A 20,983-nucleotide genomic window follows, 5' to 3' on the forward strand; every position below is an offset into this window, starting at 1 on the left:
CCACTGGTGAAGAGGATCTGGTGACAAAGGGCACAGGAATGTCTGAGGTACTGAATCCCTTTTTTATCTCAGTCTTTAGTAGTAAGCCTGGCCAGAAGTCTGGAGCAAGGGAGATCTCCTCCTCCTCCTTGGTGGAGAAGAATCGGGTAAGGGAACACTTAAGCAAACTGGATGTACTGAACAAACTGCCCATGGGATGTGTTGGGCCATACCCAGGAATGCTGTGAGAAGTGGCTGATATCATTGCAAGACAGCTTTTAATTACCTTTGGAAAGTCATGGGAAACAGAGGAAGATCCTGAGGACTGGAAGAAGGTAAATGTCACTTCAGTCTTCAAGAATGAGGATCTAGGCAACCCTTAACATTCTTTACTCCTGTTTGCATATAAATCAGTGATGTGGATTGTCAGTGGCAGTTACTATTGTATCTTCTGTCCTCTTATTTATTAATGTGTACAACTTCATTTGTGGGTTAGGTGAGTGATCTCTGCTGTCCTTATCTCAACTCATATGCTTTTCTTATATTTTCTCTCCCACGTCCAGCTGAGGAAGGGAGTGATAGAGAGGCTTTGGTGGGCACCAGGTATCCAGTCAGGGTCAACCCACCTCAGTCAGAAAAACACTGAAAATGTCTGGTTATCTGACTGCATAAAGTAAGTGACTAACAAGAGCATGAATAGTTAATCTGTAAATAGGATTCAGAGATGACATGAGAGAGGACAGATAGCAAAGCATAGATGCTCAAGTGATGTGCGAGTTTTTTTCATTTTCTTCTCCTCTCCAATATGCTCAAGACTAGCACAGCTAGTAATTCTGTGCAGCTCTCCTGGATTCTCACTTTTAATAAGTAGGTTTCAATTTAAATGATACCTTTGTGGTGGCTGCACCGGTTGCTGCAGTGCTGAGAGGCTTGGGAAAATGAGCTGAGCCAGCCCACTCCTGGTGTCTGAGGTGTTTAGAAAAGCAGCTGATGAAAACACCACCTAGCCCTTCTGAAGGTGGCTGCTCCACTCACACACAGTTGTTCTTTCTTATGTATAAATTTAAGTTGTAAGGACTGAAATTTTTGCTGGCACATATGAAAGTGGCACTAAAGACAGATGATACATTTCCAAAGCTATGTGAACCAAGAATGATTTCACCTTTTCCAGCCTCAAGAACACTGTTTGAGGAACACAACAGCTGATGACTACTGAGAGCTTTTTTGCTTCTAAGGTACAAAAGATCTCTTCCTGCTCAAATATTCTCTTCCCCTCTAAAAGTTGTTTGTTTTTTTTTTTATACCCCACTGTTATTAATTTACACCTTGCCAGGATTTGTAAGGCTGATTTTATTGCTGTTGTTGTGGGAACAGAATTCTCAGCCATATGGCATGACATCTTCATTTCTGCATGACAGGAGACAGGATCCATTTTACAGTTTTGCAGTGCTGCTGCTGCAAAAAAAAGCCTTCATCAAGGATTTTCTTAGGGAAACTCCATATTAAAGTAGAGAACAAAAAATATATATGTAATGAACAATTTCTTTCCCAAGGGGTAATTTGTACTGGAAATGCTTAAAACACTATTCTGGTTCTCTGCATAAATCCAAAACTTGCCTATTACAATAATACATTTTTAATTTGGCTGAATTTAGGTTTGTTTGGCTTTTAAATTTTGTCATTTGGTGGGCTTTTTGGGGTTGTTTCTTGGTTGGTTGTGTTGTTGGTTTTTCTCCAACTGTAGGAATAACAAAAGAGAGGACAGAACCCCTGACCTAGGACAAGGAAGTGCCACAAATTGTCATGTGCATACTGATGGTCTGTGTCCAGTATTTCTGACCTAGCAGGGCTGACATCTCATCATCGAACTATCTTGGTTTTGAACATGTGAAGAGCCCTTTCTCTTGGTCTAAAAAGAAATAATACCACCCATACTAAGATGATTGTTTCCCTGTGAAAGTTCCCCTGAAGATGAAGCCCCAATAGCAGAAGGATTTCTACCCTCTGATTCTGATTAGATGCATCAATCTTGCATCTTCTCTGAGAAAATGAACTGACATGTTAATAATACACCTTAAGGGTGTTTTCTAATGAGAATTTAAACTGATATGCTATCACCCAATGCCAATTGGGTTGTGCAGGATGGTGTCCCTCCTGATGTCTTGCATAGATGTGTATTTTAGACTCAGACATAATCCTTCTCATGAAAAGTATCAGGTTGGCTGTATTGGGCCTGACAAAACAGCAGCACAAGAGGCTGGTTAGTGCTTAAAGGTAAAGGTTGGGTGGAGAAGGGAGGGAGTGCTCACCCTTGCATTGTGCATGGAGGGACCAGAGGTGGCCACAGTGTCCCCAGCACTCCTGAGAACAGCCCTGTGGCTGCTGAGAAGTGGGTGCCATTCTGCTCCCCGTGTCAAGGGCCAGGACCTTTGTGGCACAGCACTGAGGATGACTTTTTAAGCTGAGTACCTTCCTTACAGGTGGCAGCATCACAGAACTCTGGTGCCTGCTGCCCTGGCAATTGAGGTACACAGGGTGCAACTTGTAGATAGGAGCACTTGCAGAAATTATTCCCAAAGTCAGCCCCTGATACTGAGCCATACCTCTCTCTTCTGCTGCCTCCTACTCTACAAACATATAACTAAAATGTTTTTGTTTTATTTTTAATGACAGGTTGTCTGGTTTGATATGTGCTTTAATCTAGTAGTCTCTTCATTTTAAGACACGTTTACTGTTCTAAATACAGGACTTAATTTGACTTTATATATTATTTTTTCTGTAGTTAAATTCCTTGCTAACTGCTGAATCACTTAAATAATGGTATTTCCCTACAATTTATTTGTTAATCATCCTTTCACAAACTAAGCGAAAAGGTCATCACTTTGACACTTCTGTTTGGCATTTGTTAGAGTTTAAAAATAAAACCCAAACAAAACCCAACAACTAAACATTAAAGCAGTGCCAACTGTTATGATAAGGAAACAAAGTTGTTAGGACTTTGCACTTTTTTTCTCCTTTAAGTGTAGCAATTCTAACACAGTCATTAAAATAACTTGCATTAATGCAAATACCTGAAAGTCAGAAAGTATATTTTCTACCTTGTGCTGCAGAACACCTAATGCTGTGGTTCAGCTGAGTGTGTTGACTGAAAGGCACCAAAAACCTGAAGACTAATTCACAGTTCTCCTATTTGACAGGGCTTCATGCATTATTGCTGTTCTGTAATACATATACAGAACATTTAAAATAAAAAAAAGGCAGTCTGCTTCTCAGCTATCAGATTACTACCTGTCATGAAACTGAGAAGGATTCTAGACTAAAATCATTCAAGATGGAAAACTAGAGAAAATATGCAAGATTTATGAAGAAAAAAATACTGCTTAATCTCATTTATATAAACTCAAACCACACAGAGAAATAACTAGGACATAGAAATTGACTACCACAGCTTGCTCATGTTAATCTTCAGAATGAAATTTTCAGCATTTAGCAATGAGATGTGCCATCCTTGAAGCCCAAAAATTTGGAAGAACTCCATACTTTTTCTCATGTTACTGCAATATATATTCCTTTTATTTATTATAGTCTCAGAGGAAGAATGTTACAATGTAGTGTTTGAAGCAGCATTTACTTGGCAGCAGAGGACAAAGGATGCATACAAACACAGGCAGAAAAACAACTTTATACATAACCTCATATTCAGAACAAAAATAAAATCCACCAAATTCACTACTGATTTCTTTTTATACTTATGTTGGGAGTATTTGAAAAGATTCTTCACCTAGAGAATTATGTAGCTTGATAAAAGCCAAGTACTTTGCAGAGAACAGAATGTAAAGCTATTTCCAATACTACTTATGAAGATAGGTCTGAGGTAGAAAGGTGGTCATGGTTTTCCTCTTCTGTAAAATGTGGGGTTTTTTCTTCTCAGAATAACTACATTACATTTTAATAGGAGCCAGCATCTTCTCTTCTCACCTTGATAGCTTTGCTCCACTTGCTCAAGACTAATACTTAGTTAGCATCTGAAAAGCTCTGTAGAAATGCCAAGTCTACAACACCTTTGAGAGGTAAGCACTATCATCCCCATTTTACAGATGGGAAAACAGAGGCAGAGTGGTTAAATAACTTGCCAAAGGGTTCAGAAAGAACTGGCACTGGTGCCAACAGTAGAAGGTGGTCAACACTGTGCCTGAATCACTCCTTGAGCAGCAGGAGTTCAGGAGTAAATACTGTGGGTGCAGGACAGTCTGGCTGGCAAAACGTCACAAAGCCACTAAAAATTCCTGACCTGCTCTTTTAATGTCCCCTAGCATTTTTTTAGTAGCAGAAGAGAATTTTACACCTCTTTCAATACCATTTTAAGATAAGGGTTTTTTTCTTTCAGTAATAATTAAGAACAACACAGCTTTGTTTCTCTTTACTATACATGAAAGGTATTGCATGCAGTTTTACCAATTCAAGGTGTGTCCTAGAATTAAAGCAAGTGTCCATGCAGCATTGTAAACTCTGTGAAGGCATTAAAATCTCTGATGATAATCTTTAAACTGGAGATCAGATGTTTAGTAACTTACTTTCCCACAATTATCCTTATCAAAAGTAATAAAATAAATAAATTATCTTAAAGATAAGGATGATCTGTAAGATTACAATGCCAAATGATAATATCTACGTGCACTGCAGTTCTGGAAAAAGTTCTGTTGCTAATAGTATTGGAAAGGGCTTTCTAATTGTCTCTTCACTTCCAAGGGGCAGATGAAAGAAAGGGATCTCACAGAAATGAGCTTCACTTCATAGACTGTAAATTCCAAAACTTGAAGCAAGTTTGGCCCAGCAGGGAACAGCAAAGCTTTGTCTCTGAACAAAGTTGGGAAGGATTACACTAACTTAGTTCTTACTAAAACCAACTTAAGCTATCATCTAAGTCCTCTTTTTAGCTATCTCCTGATTCAAAGTAAAGTAAAGCTTAAAAAAATAATCCTCCAAATGGAGTGTTGTCTGGAAATAACAAAAAGGAAGTTAAAAATACCACTTAGGTACATGAGGATGCTAATTATTACTTGAAATGAGAGTTTACCTTGTTTTATTGAATTAAAATGTTGTATCTTGCACCTAATGATAATTGTTGTTAACCAGTAACAATAACACATGTTATGGGAACTTCATATGCCAATGCTGAAAACGATGCAAGGATATTCTGAAATCTGTGTGGTCATATGGTTAGCATACAAATAATCAGTACAGGATATTACATGTGTGAGAATACAACTAAAGGTACTTTACAATGCAAAGGCAAAGAGCTGAAAGGAATGTATGAACATAACGTTTTGCTCCAAACTCCTTAGGCAGTTCTCTTTACGATTATCAAAAAGAACGTATATAAAGCCCCTGCCCCTTTTCCCCTGGCTGTATATTTATACAAATCAGTGACAAACATTCCACTGCTCATTAATTTACAGTTGCATAGAAAGGGAAGAAGGAAAAAAAAAAAAGATACTATAAAAACAACATCCTTTTCTTTGGGTATTCAGTGTTGAACTGTTTCAAGTGGAACACGCGGTGGTAGCGCACGGCGTGTCTGGGGTCCCGTGCGGGTTTGTGATGAGCGGAACGCGCGGCTGGCAGAGGCGGGACAGGGCTGTGCTGTGTGCCACAAGCACTGCTGTTATCCCAAGGAACACCTCACATGGCCTGTCAGGATGAGAAACACCATCAGTATCAGGAGTCAGCACACACAGAAACTTCTACCTGCTCTGGGCTCAGTCAGCCCAGGACTGCGATGTCATCTTACAAAAGCCCCCTATGTTAAAAATTTACATGTATTGGCCCGAGATCAAGCAAATAACTGAGGCAAATACTTAAAAGAAATCTAAACTCACAATACTGCAGTGTTTAAAGTCCTTGTTGAAGTGGTTGCCTATTCAGTGCAAACAGTTTAATGCCTAAGGTGCTTTGTGGCTCCTGATCTTTGTGCACTGGTGCCCACAGCTCCTGAAAGTAGAGCTGTAGGCACCAGGACATATGGACATCTTTGCAAGAACCAGCTTTGATATTGCAAGCTGCTGCTGGCTTTAAACCAATTGGCTCAAATATGGCAAGCTGGTTCCATCTGGATAGCAACACAGACCTGCAGAGCCATAACACCTGTGGCAGTGCCTGACCTAGTAGAAATTTTCTATTGCCTCTGATATTTTGGAATCTGGCCTTCCTGTTGTATCAGTCTAGCTCCCAAACAGACCTCTAGAGAAGAAGGTCGACAAAACCCCCTTTGCTTTAATGGAACTTTTCACTTGCTCTACTTTGTTTCCAATGCCTATGCAAGTATGTAAATATGTCTCATACCTGTGGTCTGCCAGTGAAACTTGCTGCAAATAGAAAAAAAAAGGTTAGAAATTTACATGATTTTGCATTTTGACAGTTTAAAAACAAAGTTATTATCAGGAAAACACTTACTACAGAAGAAAAAAAATACATATCTTTAAAAGACTAAACATTTAACAAGAAATGTGTTGCAGCGGTTTAATTCTTCATAAACTTACTTTCAACAAATTCATAGCATTATAATGATATAGTTAAAACTAATTGTTTCATTTTCACCATCTGTAGCCATATCTAAACCCCTGAGTGATGTATTACAGTATCATCTGTTTAAAAGGCTCTGTTCTGGACATCACTTAAATGCACAGACAAGACTTCTGCACAGTGTTGTACACCTGCCTACTTCTGAGGACCAATGACATAAATAAGGAAAGAAAAAGTGGCATTATATCCATGATCAGTGGATCTGAAGGACAAAAAAAACCACAAAAGAACAAAATCCACCATTGTAAGTATTGCTAGCCTTACTATATGAATAATTGCTTCATAAAGGATATTTGAGATAAATAGGAAGATGGATTTCAAGATGAATTATAACCTGAAACCCAGAAAAACAAACAAATAAGCAAGACTACTATCTCTGTTAAACAGTCAAAATGGGATAAAAATTATCTGCATAAGGCTCAGATGCTAGTAACTCCTTGATATGGCTGTGGCCATGGCAAAAGCGACAAGTAAAGATGAGGTTGTGAAGGAAGACTTTTACTTTCTGGTTTGGTTTTACTTTTTTTTATTAATTGGACATGAGCTGTTGTACATGAAGGCTGTTTTGATAAAATTGAGCTTGGATATAATAAAGAGTCTAAGGACTTCCTTTATTCTTTAAGGTTAGGAATACTGTGATGCCTAGACAGTCCGTGGAATCTACATCATTTAAAGTCTTACAGAACAGATTTGAAAATTGTCCAGCCAGGAAAACAGATCCCTCTCAAATGGCCACAGGAAAAGATGGTGGACTTGGATAGTCTGTCATGGTCTTCCTTAGCAAAACTCAGAGTCTAATGCACTTTGTTGGGAAGGCCAGACAAATAATCCTCACTCCAGGCTTCTAAAACATTTAAGATATGAATCTGATAGTTAAAAAAATCTACTTCGAAGTAAAAGATGCTATAGAATGATTGAATGAGAGCAAGCATAAGTAGTACCTACTAATTGGGGCAAGGTGGTTTAAGCTGACAATGGGGAAAAAAATCACATGAAATCTGGAAATGTGCTTTCTTTTAATCTTAAATGCTCAGATAGACTTCACAATATGAAGGGGCCATGGTTTTCACTCACAGTATTCTCCTGTCTCATTCAAGGTGTTTGCTCATGGAATCAAAATTTTTTTCTGTTTTCCAGTCCTGGAGAACAGTCATCATTACCAAGCTTGTCCTAACATAATGCAATCTGCTTTAAATTCATTTGGGCCAAATGACCATGTAGCTGTATAGTCACCTAGCAAGGCAGTAACTTTCAAAACCAAGAACTAATGTTTGATTTGCATTTTACACTGATTATACTGATTTGTATACACACACATCCTCGAGGTGTGCTGAGCAGCTCCACTAGTTGTTGACCTCAAATGAGATGCTCCTTAGAATCAAAACCTTAATTTGCAGAACAAGGGGCTCTGAATTGTTGAACTCATCAAAAACGATGGCTGACACATGACCTTTTTTGCTGGAACCTCATTTGCTTTTTCAAAACATGCAAGTTCCATCTTCTGTGACGCAGCAATGTGTGTTCAAGACATAAAAGGGGTGTTTTAACGGGGTCCATAGGGTTTATGAAACAGCATAGAGTTGAGTCTTGATGCTTCCAAAAGGACTGGGCATAAACAGCCACTCTCTGACTTCTGCCTTTTAAAACTGATCATTATTATTACATTTCATTTGAAGCTTCCAACAGTTTTGAAAATATATCAAAGTTTTCACTACTGTTTTTCTAAGGCAAAAGTGCTGAAATATATATGTCTTTCTCTATATATATATGTATAAATGTATTTTACAAAACCCACCATAATACATGAGACAGAGTCTCACTTTTTCAAGTGCAGTGACACAGTAAGGAGGATCAGGGGAAATGTATGTCAGCTGATAAAGGACATGCATAGGAACAAGCTGGTTTTCCTTTTGATCTCTCTTTAATAGACACTGAATAAAATATCAACTTCCAAAGCATTTAAGCAGGGAAAGGTGTTAAATGCTGCATTCACAGATTTCTTCTGGTCTATTTAATAACTAGCTCAGTAATTAGTCTAAGGACTTTTTTTTCAAGCTTTATTACAAAAACTCCATTCAGAAATTCTGAATCTGCATTCACTTAAGTTCTACAAAAGGTCTTCATCAGCAGCTAGTGAGATTCTTGATGTCTTTCCTCTTATTTGGGCACTGCTGAAAATTCCACATTGAGCTACAGGCTTTTCTTATAATGAATTGCTTCCACTTAAAACAAGAACATTTATCTACCTTCAAAAGTAGTGTATATTGAGGAATTTTAAGGGACAGAATTATACAGCTTGCATATATCTACACAAGAAATCTCCTAAGAGGTATTTATTCTCCTAGTCAATACCACAAGAATGATTTTTTTTTCAAAAGACCACCTCAAATTCAATATGATTCTCAAGACATATTTTGTTAAACTTACAGCAGCAAGCTGGAAATGTGTTGTTGATTTGCTCCATAACATCTGTTAGATCTGTGTTGGTATCATGAGGTGGAACTAACAAGTCATCTGCAGATATGACAACAAAAAAATCATTTTTGTAACAAGAGGAGAAAAAAAAAGGACAATGACATTCTAAAAGGAATTCTTAGCCAACATTCCAGTTAATTACTCCTTTATATTTCACAGGAAAACAGTACCTGAAACCTTTGTAATGTGCAGGAACTATCATCGATAATTGCCAGCCTTGGGAGAGGACATGAAAGTTACATTATTGATTTGCAGTCAAACTCATTTCTCTTTCATTAAAACTTAACCATTGCATCCAGGATTTAACTAGAAGTTGCCAGCAAGGAACAGTATATAAACATTTACAGTTAAATAAAATTACAAGATGAGATAATTAAACTCAGTAGGTACTCTATTAAAATTTGGTTCCAATTGCAGATGATTTGTCATGTAACTTTCAGAGTGAATACACCATTTTTTCTCTGAAAAAATCCCAACATTTATCTTTTAAGTGGTCTTTAGTCAATATGTGCCAGCCATTTCAATATTGCTAAAATCCCCCTTGCCATATCTTTGAAAAATGATGCTTAAAATTTGCCAAGAGAATGGTTAGGGAACATAACTGGTGTGTTGTTGGCAGTTTCATTGGACATCTTTCATACTGCATGAAATCAGACTCAAGTTCCATGTTTTTCCAGATAAAGTAAAAACATAGGTTAATGCTGAATGAAAAATGTTCAGTATGCAAGAGAATATGTTTCTTGTTTTCTGTAGAAATAAAATAATAGCTAATCTATAACACAAGCTTAAAAATGGAAACAGGAAGAATTCGTAGATAAGATAATTTGAGAGAAATATTTTCTCTTTTCCCCTACTTTTGTCCCTGCAGTGGTCTGTAGTTATTTCTGCTAACTCATGGTGAAATTAGTGAGTTCTGATACTGGAGAATTTAAAATAATCTTTCAAGAGAGAAAGAAATCCCTTTATGTGCAGAGCCTGTACCCATAAATATTGAATTATTCATAAAGATGTGAACCTTTTGGGAGTGGGAACATCAAAATACCAGGATAAGCAGAGGTTACACAAGAATTTTTAAAGCAGACAGCAAGTGTAGATTATGGGATTTGGACGTTTGGTCCTGTATCTGACAGATTACTTGGGTCCATGTGTGTACTGTAGCACAAACAGCTCTTGGCCACTTCAGTCCAATGAAGTCTGGTTCCCCTTTCAGTGAGGATGGATTTGCCCAGTAAATTCACTTGGTAAGAATAGCTGGAAACAAGGAGTCTATTGACAAAAGCCTGTAATTCAGAGTCAGGTGGATTCTTAGGATACCGCAGCTCTTCACAAGTGCGAGGAAGCAACGCCTCCAGCTGCACTGAGCAGCAGCATCGCAAAGATCCGCTCCTTTTGATTTACAAATCTGTCCAGAAGGTGCCAACAAACCCCTCCAGCAGTCTCCTATGGCCTCATGAGCACGTTATCTGATGAGAACACTCACCTGTCTGATGGAACTGCGAGCTTGTGTCCTGCTCCAGCGGGAAGCTGAGGGCAGAGTGCTGGGGCGACGCGCAGGGGGAGGCGCCATTGACCTGGGAGTCTGACTCGGGCTACATTAAAGACAAGAAGACCCAATTTAGCTTACTTGTATCCACATAATTTAATTGTAGGCTAGTATGCAACCATTTTGTTCCTTTCCTTTTTTATGTGCTCTTTCTTGTTTGTTCTCCAAATTATTCAAAGTTGGCTCAAGTCTATACAACTGATGAGCGGTAAAAAAACCACCAAACCAAGAACTTGTTAAAAGAAAATCTAGACTCAAGAACAGCTCTTGCAAGACTCCAGTTGATAGTCTTGATAAAAACAACGTTCTGTTGCATCACAAAAACACAAGGTAACATACAACACACAGTACACCAAGGTTCCCAGTCTAGCTCTGCAGAAAGACTACACAATGGGATCATTTGGGTTGTATTTATCTGCATGGGTATATACACACACAAACAAGACATTCAGCCAGGGCCCCATAAAAAGCTTTACAAGGATGACTAAGCATCCTTAAAAACAACTGTTCAATTATGAACAGATTTATAGAACTCCAGAATCAAATGAACACTCAAGACAGATTCAAAACAACTTCATGAAATCCAAAAAGTGGTAGCCAGCCATCATTCCTGCTGATGCTGCTTCTCAGCCTTGTAAAAGACACCAAATTTGCAGGAATTTGTACTCCATAAACTGAAAATTATGAGAAATAGCTTATATACTTTGAAAAGAAGCTTTTCTGGCCTCTTCAATTCACTTGAAGAATCACTGAAATCAATATTACATTTAGCTGTAACCATGTGTGTGTTTGAGATTACATTTAAATATGTGAACAGAAAATAAAAAAAAGGCCATAGCAGCTCAGGAATATTGGAAGAGACCTTATTCAGGCATTTTTCCCTTCTTTTCCTTCCTTTCTTATTTTAAAAATTCCTTTGAGGAGGAAACTGGTAATACAGTATTTGAACTCCAGATGTGATTGTTCTGAAAAAATCATAAGTGAAATAATATTTACATCTGAGGTAGATTTAACTAAAATTGTTTCTGCTATCACTTATCTTTTTGATTGCAAATCATGAGATTACTTCTAAACAGCTTAAGAAGCAGGTTATTTAAGTAAATCTGTCAAAAGCAGATACTGAAGTAATACAAAAGATCATTGCTTTTAAGATCTTTTTGAAACTGAGCAAGTACCTAGAGCAGCTATGAGATTTGATGCAGATTTAGAATACAGAATGGCCGTTAATTTGTGCACTAGTTTGCTCCTTTGCACTTCACAGCCTTTACTGAAATACTCAATTTCTTGAGATAGCTTCCAACCTAACAAAAAGAATCTTCAGTAAAACTCCTCTAAATCTTATCTCTTTCAGCATGACAATACTAAAGGCCAGCTTGGACTTAAAGAATAAATCAAGAAATTTTAGTCTGCATAGGAGACAAAGAAAAATTGAAATGTTTTCAAGACAGAGAAGGATTTCACTGTCAAGACACTTCTGTGAACAGTGAATTACTATCAGGTAGTTAAGTAATTTGCTGCTCAGTACCAGGCTTCAATCCAGCTAAAGAGTCTAAGTAAAATGAGTGTGGTGATTTTAAATCAGAGAAGCATAGGATTGCCTAACCCAGGCAATTTTGTATTGCCAGGAACCACTGTCTGAAATGTTAGAGCTGTGGTGGTAAAGAGAGGAAGCAAATTCTCCACAGGTGAAGAGTCTCTTCAATACAGAACAACAGAACTAACTCCAGCAGCAGTCACTGCTTGCCCACCCCACAAACAGATGACAGAGAGAATGTGAATCATCCAAAATGCAAACTTGCACCTGGAGTAAATCTCTGCCTCTGGCTCTGTTCAAGCAGCAACTATGAATAAATTGTGCACAGATGAATGAGGGTGAATGAGAAGATCTGTGCTGGACTTACACAACTGCAGCACAGCAACACATAGGCTCAGTCAAGGAGAGTGAGGCACTGCAAAGACAACAGCTCATGTTGATAGACAGAAACTAAATGCCTACAAACTCAGGTGATGAGTTTGTCAAGGTACCACTTAGTTGTTCTATCGTAAGTGATAGAAGAGCACTACAGAGCACCAGGACTGTCAGTGGATAATCTGAGAAAAAACAAAATATACTTGGAATACCTTACATTGATGTACCATATGTTGCTGTAGCAGTCAGAATGAAATATTGCAGCTGGATTTAAAAACAAGTCAAAACCCACAACACCATCATCTTCTAATCAGATGGCAATGCCTGATTAGTTAATTTTCATTTAAATATACTGATAAATGATACACTGCATAGTTGAAGTGACTGCAATAAAAAGAAAAGCCTAAACAAACAAAACTCTTCTTCCAAATTAAGGACAATATTGTTATGCAGTTGAAGAGTGGGGTTTGGAGCAGAAAGTGAAGGTTTTTCATAGTGGTACAATTGCCTTAATATAACAATCAGACACTGGAAAATGTTAAATGCAAGCCAGTTGAGGATATGGCATGATTTAACAATTTTATTGAAGAACATGAGAAAAATAACAGTAGAAAATCACATTGTATTTGACTCCAATTATATAACACCTACAAAATATGAGCACTTCCACCCTAACCCACTTCAGGTATCATGAAGTTCATGTATTCTTATTCAAAACAACTCAGCAGACAGTCCATAAGCCAGAAACCAAAAGCAAATAGCTCTAGATGCTATTATACACCTGCTGCTTCTTCTTGAAAGAAATAAAAGCAGGGATACTGAGCATGCCTCTATGGGAATGAGGGAGGGGTTTCCAACTCCAGTCTCAGAGAGTTTTCAAACTTCTTTTTAGGTAAAACCAAGCAAGGATATGAAGGGACAAGTAAGTCCTTCTCCAGAAAAGGATGAAGTCTTAGTTTTGTTTCTGTATTACAGCAGTTTTTAAAGCATTTCAAAGGAGATATTTATTTCAACCAGTTTTAATCTACAGTGCCTTATGCCTCCTGCATACACTATGCCTCCTGCTGGTGTCTTTCCCAAAGAAGAGTCTGAAGTGATCTGTGGCGTAATGGACAGCAAAGACATACCTGCTCTTTCCTTGACATCTGCTGCTTTTGGTAAAAAACCAAACTAAACCTCAGTGTCCCCAGTCTGAATCATAAGACACCTCAAAAATGCCAATTTTACTACCACATTCATTACAGATATTTCTTCTTGCTCCAGAATTTTTCTCCCAGCTATAAAAGAAACTCTCCTATGCTCTTCTGATAAAGCTCTTCTGATTTCAGCTGGAAAAAGAGTTGCAGCCCCTATTTACTCTCTGTCTGATCATACAGCTGTTGACAGATGATTGTAGCTCCCACTAACTTCAATATCTAATCCAATATGAAACTTCTATTCAGTAGCTCAGAGAAAACAGAAAAAAATCAAGCAGACTTTAAATGCCCTTCATAATAGGACTCACTTTGACTTTGCAAATGCAGCATCTATAAAGGCTGAAAAAAGAAAAATGAGAATGGATTCCTTGTTTTCTCTGTCTGATTAACATGTTGGTATCAAAGCTGTCACATGCCAGTTCTGTTTCACCTTCCTCTTTGGCACTCTAATCAATCAGGCAGACAAAAACGACAACTTTCTGTGACAGTCACCAATCCTTTGGGCTTGCTAAAATAAAAATAGTATGGTAACCTCAGAATTGTGACCTGAAGCAGACAAATGTGCAGTGAGGATGCATGCATATTTCTGCTGAAGGTGCTCTCTAAAGAATGTCCTAGAATGCTCTCATCTAGATAAGGCAGCTACTACATGGAAGTTTCTAAATTTCATTAACTCTCTACCCCCACATCTCTGTATAGACAGACTCACTCCAATCTTTTGGAGAAAAAAAAAGTCCCAGTATTTTATACTCAGTGGTATAAAACACCAGTCAGGAGGCTAGTGGAGAAGAGGAATGGGGAGAGTTGCTGTTGATAGAATAGACAAACAGACGGCATGAAATGCCAGCCATGGCAAAGATATTGCTGTAAGACAGTTGTGTCCTTTAATACTAGTAATTATATTGTTGTTATATATTTTGAGATTGAGACTTATGAGTATCTTTCTTGCAAATCATACATCTCATTAATAAGAAAAGGTATTCCTTTCATCCCCTAAAAATAACTGGGACAGCCAGTAAAAGCAAAAGAAACAAATAAATATAAATAGGCTTCCACTAAAGTCCTTCCCCAACCAGTGAAAGAGATAAAGGCTGTCCTGAAAGGTAGTGGCCAAGCTGACAGAACAATAAACATGCTGAAGAGTGGTCTTTTTTTTCAGAAGGGGGGCAGTAATAGAAATCAGTGTTGCTTCATAATTCTGTCAATGTCAAAATAAATTTCAAAGACCATTACTAAAAATTTAAATTATTTATACTTTCTGAATCGCCATCAGGAGAGTGGCCTCAACATTCTGGAAATAGTTTGTGAAACATCTGGTAAATTAAGTAATGAAATGTATAGAACGGCAAATTGAAAAGCCACAGACAGGTTATAAAAGAAATAAAGCAGATCTTCTCATATACTTGACTCTGCATGAGCCACTTTATTGAATGACAGAGTAGAAACAAAGACCTTAGGAAATAATACTTGAAACAATCAGAAGCATGGCATGACTCCCACAGAGACAGAACAAGACGGACAGAAAGCACAAGAGCAACAGTTACAGTAAATGAGTTGTAAACACAGAAATACTGAATAAGGTCACCTCTATTCTGCTTTACCCCATCTGAACCCAAAAGCTGCAGAATGCCTAGAAAATTCCAAAGGCAGAAATGATAAGAATTACTGTCCCTTCTTCCACCCATTTTAACACAACAAAAATGTATACCCTAAAGGTGTTACTGAGAATGGTGTAAAGACCCCAAAAAGATTACAAAATTGTGAGATCATCCTCAGCTACATTAGGGAAAAAAAAAGGGCGTTTAAGGGGTGAACAAGTTTCTGCTCTAAGCACTATGCTGCAAGGGACCATGGGTTTGACAGAACTTCTTTGTTTTATTCAGCCATGTTTCTTTGCAGATTTTAAACCCCTCTCTGAAAGACCAAGTATTGGCCACATATCCCAAGATGATTACTTTATAAATTATTATTAACAATGCACCAGTTGCTATCTTCCCTATGAAATATTATAGCCACTCAAATACTGATTAAAATGCTAGAATAACAGCAGCAACAAAAAAATTTTAGTCTGCTAGAGGGGTAGGGAAGTCACTGGAATAGATGCATCTAAATCCTATTGAGCCAAACCTGCCTAGAAAATTGACAAAGTCAGCCAGCAAAACAAACAGTAAATACCTTAATCCCTGTAATGAGAGTATGATCTAGAGCAGGAACTTAGGCCATTTTAATACCTGGTTTATGTAGCCTGTTTCTTGGCTTAGTTAAATCCCCTACTACATCTGACTCATGGAAGGCAGAAAATACTTGTCTTACTGTACTCTGACCCAAACATAATGATTAATTAGAAGAAAACATTCATACAAATTTATCTTCATTACTCTGGCTTCCACACATGATGGTACAAACAACCATCTCTAACAACACCTATGTTGCTCCTCTTACTGTGGTATTATGGTATAGGTTGCTCCTGTTATTTCTACAAGCCAGGTGTGCACATGCTGGCTTCCAAAGCAATCAGTGCTCCTTCTACCAACAAGGAAACCCTATGATCTCCAGCTACCAGCACCTGCTAAAAGTCTCTTACCTTTTCACTTGTTTGAAAGTCCACTTTAATGTAGCTTACTGGTCTAAATATGCCACTTAAGAGGAACTGGATTTTTAATGCAATTAATTGCTCCTTTGTATTTTGTATTTCAGACATATCTTTGGCCATCTGTCTCTGGCATGCTAAGAGAGACCTGAGTGACTAACTGTGATTAAACATAAACATATTATTTAAGGAAAGCCTCTGTTAAAACTTAAGTCAAACATGGAATGTGGCTGGCATCATTACTTGGAGTAGGGTCTATATTTCCTTCGCATGCTTTTTAATTAATGAAAAGCTATTGCTCTTGTTTGTGTTATTCTCAGTGTTCTCTAAGTTCCCATGATCACTCCAGCACTCACAATCATTTTCTGCTCATTTGACATTAAGCATGTCAAAAACAAGAAATCAGCAAGAAAACAAGAATCAGCAAAGATGACTGATTTGAAATTCTTAAATAAAAAAAGCATCTTCTAGATCCATTTTTTAATAATACTCATAGTAGAGTATAAGAAAAAACATCTCATTAGAAATGACTGATTGCAACAGACCAAGAGTACATGGTGAAAATATCTGCAGTAAAATGTCAATGCCTTTGCTCCACCAAGAAATCCCATTGTGCAGAAACCATATGGGGCAAAATGTACAAGTACCTGCTCGAGCAGCTGCCGTAGCCTGTGAAGCTGAGACTCCAATTGTTTATTGTGATCTTCCAATATTTGCATCCTTGCTTCCAGGCGACCTTTATGCTGCCTCAGGAGTTTAGCTTCAGCAATGAGCTCAGCATCTTCAGAAGCATGTTGAGGTGACACAACAGAGTCAGGAGGTGACGCAAGAGGGTTTATTCCTCTCCGAAGATGCTGCTCCTTTAGTTGCTCATATTCTATCTGCAGACTCCTGGGATATTGAAAAGTGGAGGAGAATGATGACTTGATCAAGTAAATGAAAATAAAAGACTTCTTAGATCAAACAATGTTAGCATCTCCAACTAAGAACAAAGAGCTCAAACAAAGACAATGTCTTGACTTATGTTTTATGGGGGATTTAAAAAAAGGCAGTGAAGTAAAAGTGAAATTAATTTATTTTTTCACAGACACCTCCCTCTTCTAACAGAGCCAGCCTATGCATGATATCTGCCTTGATTGTGGATTGCTGTTTGGGTTTTTTTTGCTAAAATCATAACTTCTAGGTCTTTCTCATCTTCAATATAGTACATGCATAGCTTAGACAACAACAAAATGACAATTCAGACACCAGTATGATGATTATGAGACCTTTGCTCTTCCTCAAGGTCAGCAATGATACGCTCCAACTCTCCCCGCTCTTCCTTCTCCACTGACTTGAGTATCTGAGCAGGACTCTGTGGCTGACTCACAGGTGACTCTCCTCCCAGCGTCTGACAATACTGCTGGATAAGGGCATGCTCATCCTCTCTGAAACAATAAAACAACACAGATAAAGACAGAGCAGTAAAACATTTATTATGTGAGCAAACATCTCTATCAAGCTAAGGGATTTTGTTTGTTTATGGAAAAAGACTAAGCGACAAGAAGAAATTAATCCTGAAAAACATACTGAAAGGAAACCATAAAAACATACAATGCACAGGAAAAAAAAAGATTAATCTGTAGTAAAGGATCAGTTTAGTTTAATCTATGCATAAAGAATAAATGCTGCAAGTGGTTTGAAAAGACAGAATGAAAACATGAATCAGCAATCAAAGATGACTGATTTGAAATGCCTTAAATAAAACAAGCATCTTCTAACAATATGTGACATTTTTGAAATTTTTAGGAGATAATTTTGGTTTGCTCAATTTACCTGATAAGATTAGAGAACAAAAAGTCCCATTAAATGAGAGAAAAAAGTTCCATTTTTATCCCCCCATTTTGATATACACATACAAGACCTTGAAATTCTGCATTGGTAGTAGGTGTCCTTCATAGAGGTTCAGGGACAGAAATAAACTATAGCACTGTCCTCCTCCTGACTCACATGAAATTACCTTCTGGTAAGGAGATACAGAAGTCCTGACACTTTCAATTATGCTTTAATACCCAAGTGAATTTGGTTTTGTACAGATGTGCCTTACTTTCCAAGTTGCTAGCTTTTCTCCATAAATAAAGTCAGATGGATAGAAAGCGAAAGACACCACATCCTAAAACCAGTTTACTTGCTTGGTCCTTCAAGAAAGATGAATCAACAACAGAAAAACATACTATTCATTTTTAAGAGAGAAGTTGCTGCAGCAGTAAAAATGATAAAAAAACCCCTCCTTGAATTATTTCCTTTAACTGACTACAAACCAGATACTGCACACATTACGATATCATGAAGTATTGGCACAAACTTTACCTTAAAGATCTCCTACAGTTAAACCATGGTCAGAGCAGAGTGGCACACACATGGGCAGTATATACACACATATTCAGATATTATTTAGAAGAGAGACTTTTTCACATTAAAAATGTTTTATGTGCTAACATTTTACCTCCTATTGTTGGAAACTAGCAGTTGCAAATTCTGCTATCCACTGGTTATGAAATGAAAAGCATCCTCAAAATCAGAAGTTCACTATATGCAAAGAATTTATTTTCTAAATAAAAGTGTAATGGAGATTTTCAGGAGGCTTTAAAAAAATTCCCTGGCAGTCAATTTAACATCTTTCATCACAGAATTTTCAAATGTACTGTCTCCTTTGAATGAATAGTAAAACCAGTTATTAAGAAAAGTATACCCTGGAAGAAACAGCAGTTATTTCTGTAGTGAGAAATAGTTTATAAATAAATGCATGTAAAAGTGAAAATCACTAGGTGTCTTATGGGACATGCATATGGATTAGGGGCTACATCAGAAATAAGTTTGAACTCTTGGGACAAAAGGAGAAAATGTTCATGACAGGAACAGATGAGAGTTGCATAAATACTGTTTGTGAAATGAAAAATCTTACTTTATCCTGTTTAAGTACCATTAGCTCAGTATATCAATACCAATTTAAAAGCATCATCAGTATTAGAAACAAGACAAAAAGGCCAAAGATTTAATAAATCCTGATTCCTGGTGTGTCTCTCTTGGAAAAGTATTTCTATCATTTAGCAAAATGATTGGGTTCTCTGTAGTACTGCCTAAGACAAAATTTGTACTGAAGGCTAATCTCATGGTAGAACAGCACCAAACTATTTCTTCCCAAGGATAACTATTCACTATCTACCCAAAGCTATCATGTGGCCTTCTACTCCCCAAACCATCATCAAGACTTGAAAATTTAGACGTGTGCAATCAAAGAAATGTACATCAAGTAACACTGAGCTGCTGAAAAAAAAAATCCAAACAAGAAAATATATAGCCTGTGGCAGTTCTGTCCACTGGATGAAAAACCTAGTTATTGAGTTTTGCTCTTAAAAATGAGTAGAAAGTTTAAAGAAAATAATGTACATTCACTCATTTCTTAGCTGCCTTGGCTGTTGTCAGTACAGACATGACAACATGGATCTTCCCTGCAAATGAATAAATTTAATGAATTTTTTATTAAATACATATATAGAGAGAGAGTTAAATGTAATTTGGGTTGCATGTACATTTAAGTCCTAAAAAAAATAGTGACATCCAAGAGTGCTAGCTGAAAAAGAAACAGAAACAAACAGATCAGTGTTCCTTTCCCCCCATTATCTACAAAACAAAACAAACCAAAAAAAAGCCTTTAACTGCTTTATCTTCTTCACTACTTGAGTGATCTCAGGGAAATTCATAATCACTATTGTTCTTCATCAATACTTCAATGTCTACTCAAAATTAAAACAAAGGCTAGTACAGTTAATGGAGTTTGGATCAGGTCCCAATGTGAAAATTAAAACCTCATTGTACTTTTATACCCTTTAGTCATCCTGACAAAAATACCCTACTCCTTTAAAAAAAATTTTTGCCAAAGTGATGCAACCCCTCTGGGGGCTTCAAACAGCCCTGCAAAATGTGCAGAGTACCCTGGGACTGAAATGGCTGCAGCAAGCCAAGAGTGACGGCAGCTCAATGTCACCCCTTGGGCGAGCACAGAACCAGAGTTAGAGCAGGCAGGTGAGAGAACACAGCTTTATCAGCTGGGCTTCAAAACACTGCTTACATGTAAATTTCAGTGATGCTGTGTGACCACACATACAGCCTTCTTTTGTGCAAGGGTGTTGATGATGTCAGGAAATGTTTACTTGATCTAGTTTAGTCTGGTTATTTTCATTAGGCATCAAAAAGTTGCTGTCTATGCTTTGAAATGGTGAAATAGTTTATAAACAAAATTTAGAACAACTAAACAGAATCTTTTTAAAAATAAGGCTCCATGAAGGAGTTTGCACAATGAGTTTGCAATACAATAAATGCTTACATACTATATTGTGGTCCAGTAGATGAGATCAACACAGCCAAATACAGCTAATTTTATATTTTGGTCTCAAAGTTATTCAGTCTAGAAAAAGCTTCATTTCCCTTCTCTCCCACTGGTTCAGAGCCTCAGAAAGCCTACTGGAGAGGCTGTGAATATTGATTGCTCCTTTTTTAGGCATCACACGTTGCAACTGACAGCATGCTTTCCTCACAGGCACTTGATAAAGGAAGGCTTCTGCAGCAAAACTGTATTTTCACCATGTTTTCTACCTTTGGTCTGTCTTGCAAAATTACTAGTTTGAAAAAACACAACCTTGAACCTGAACCAACAAACCTCATGACTT

General features: G+C 37.5%; 1 protein-coding gene across 2 annotated transcripts in view; it reads right to left on the minus strand.

The window, feature by feature from the left end:
- Positions 1–3,539: 3,539 nt before the first annotated feature.
- The window catches only part of UTRN (utrophin), a 309,333-nt gene continuing 291,889 nt past the window's right edge, over positions 3,540–20,983 (minus strand). For both annotated transcript variants that reach the window (XM_054279111.1, XM_054279109.1), the window contains 6 exons: positions 17,543–17,701; positions 16,922–17,165; positions 10,517–10,625; positions 8,989–9,075; positions 6,322–6,344; positions 3,540–5,670 (listed from right to left, as the gene is read on the minus strand). In XM_054279111.1, the coding sequence (XP_054135086.1) occupies positions 5,662–5,670; positions 6,322–6,344; positions 8,989–9,075; positions 10,517–10,625; positions 16,922–17,165; positions 17,543–17,701 (631 nt within the window). In that variant the 3' untranslated portion in view covers positions 3,540–5,661. The remainder of the gene's footprint in view (positions 5,671–6,321; positions 6,345–8,988; positions 9,076–10,516; positions 10,626–16,921; positions 17,166–17,542; positions 17,702–20,983) is intronic.

The sequence above is a fragment of the Melozone crissalis genome, unplaced genomic scaffold (assembly GCF_028551555.1).
Source record: "Melozone crissalis strain CALT ecotype California unplaced genomic scaffold, PUWL_Pcris_2 ptg000027l_1, whole genome shotgun sequence".
Taxonomy (NCBI): Eukaryota; Metazoa; Chordata; class Aves; order Passeriformes; family Passerellidae; genus Melozone; species Melozone crissalis.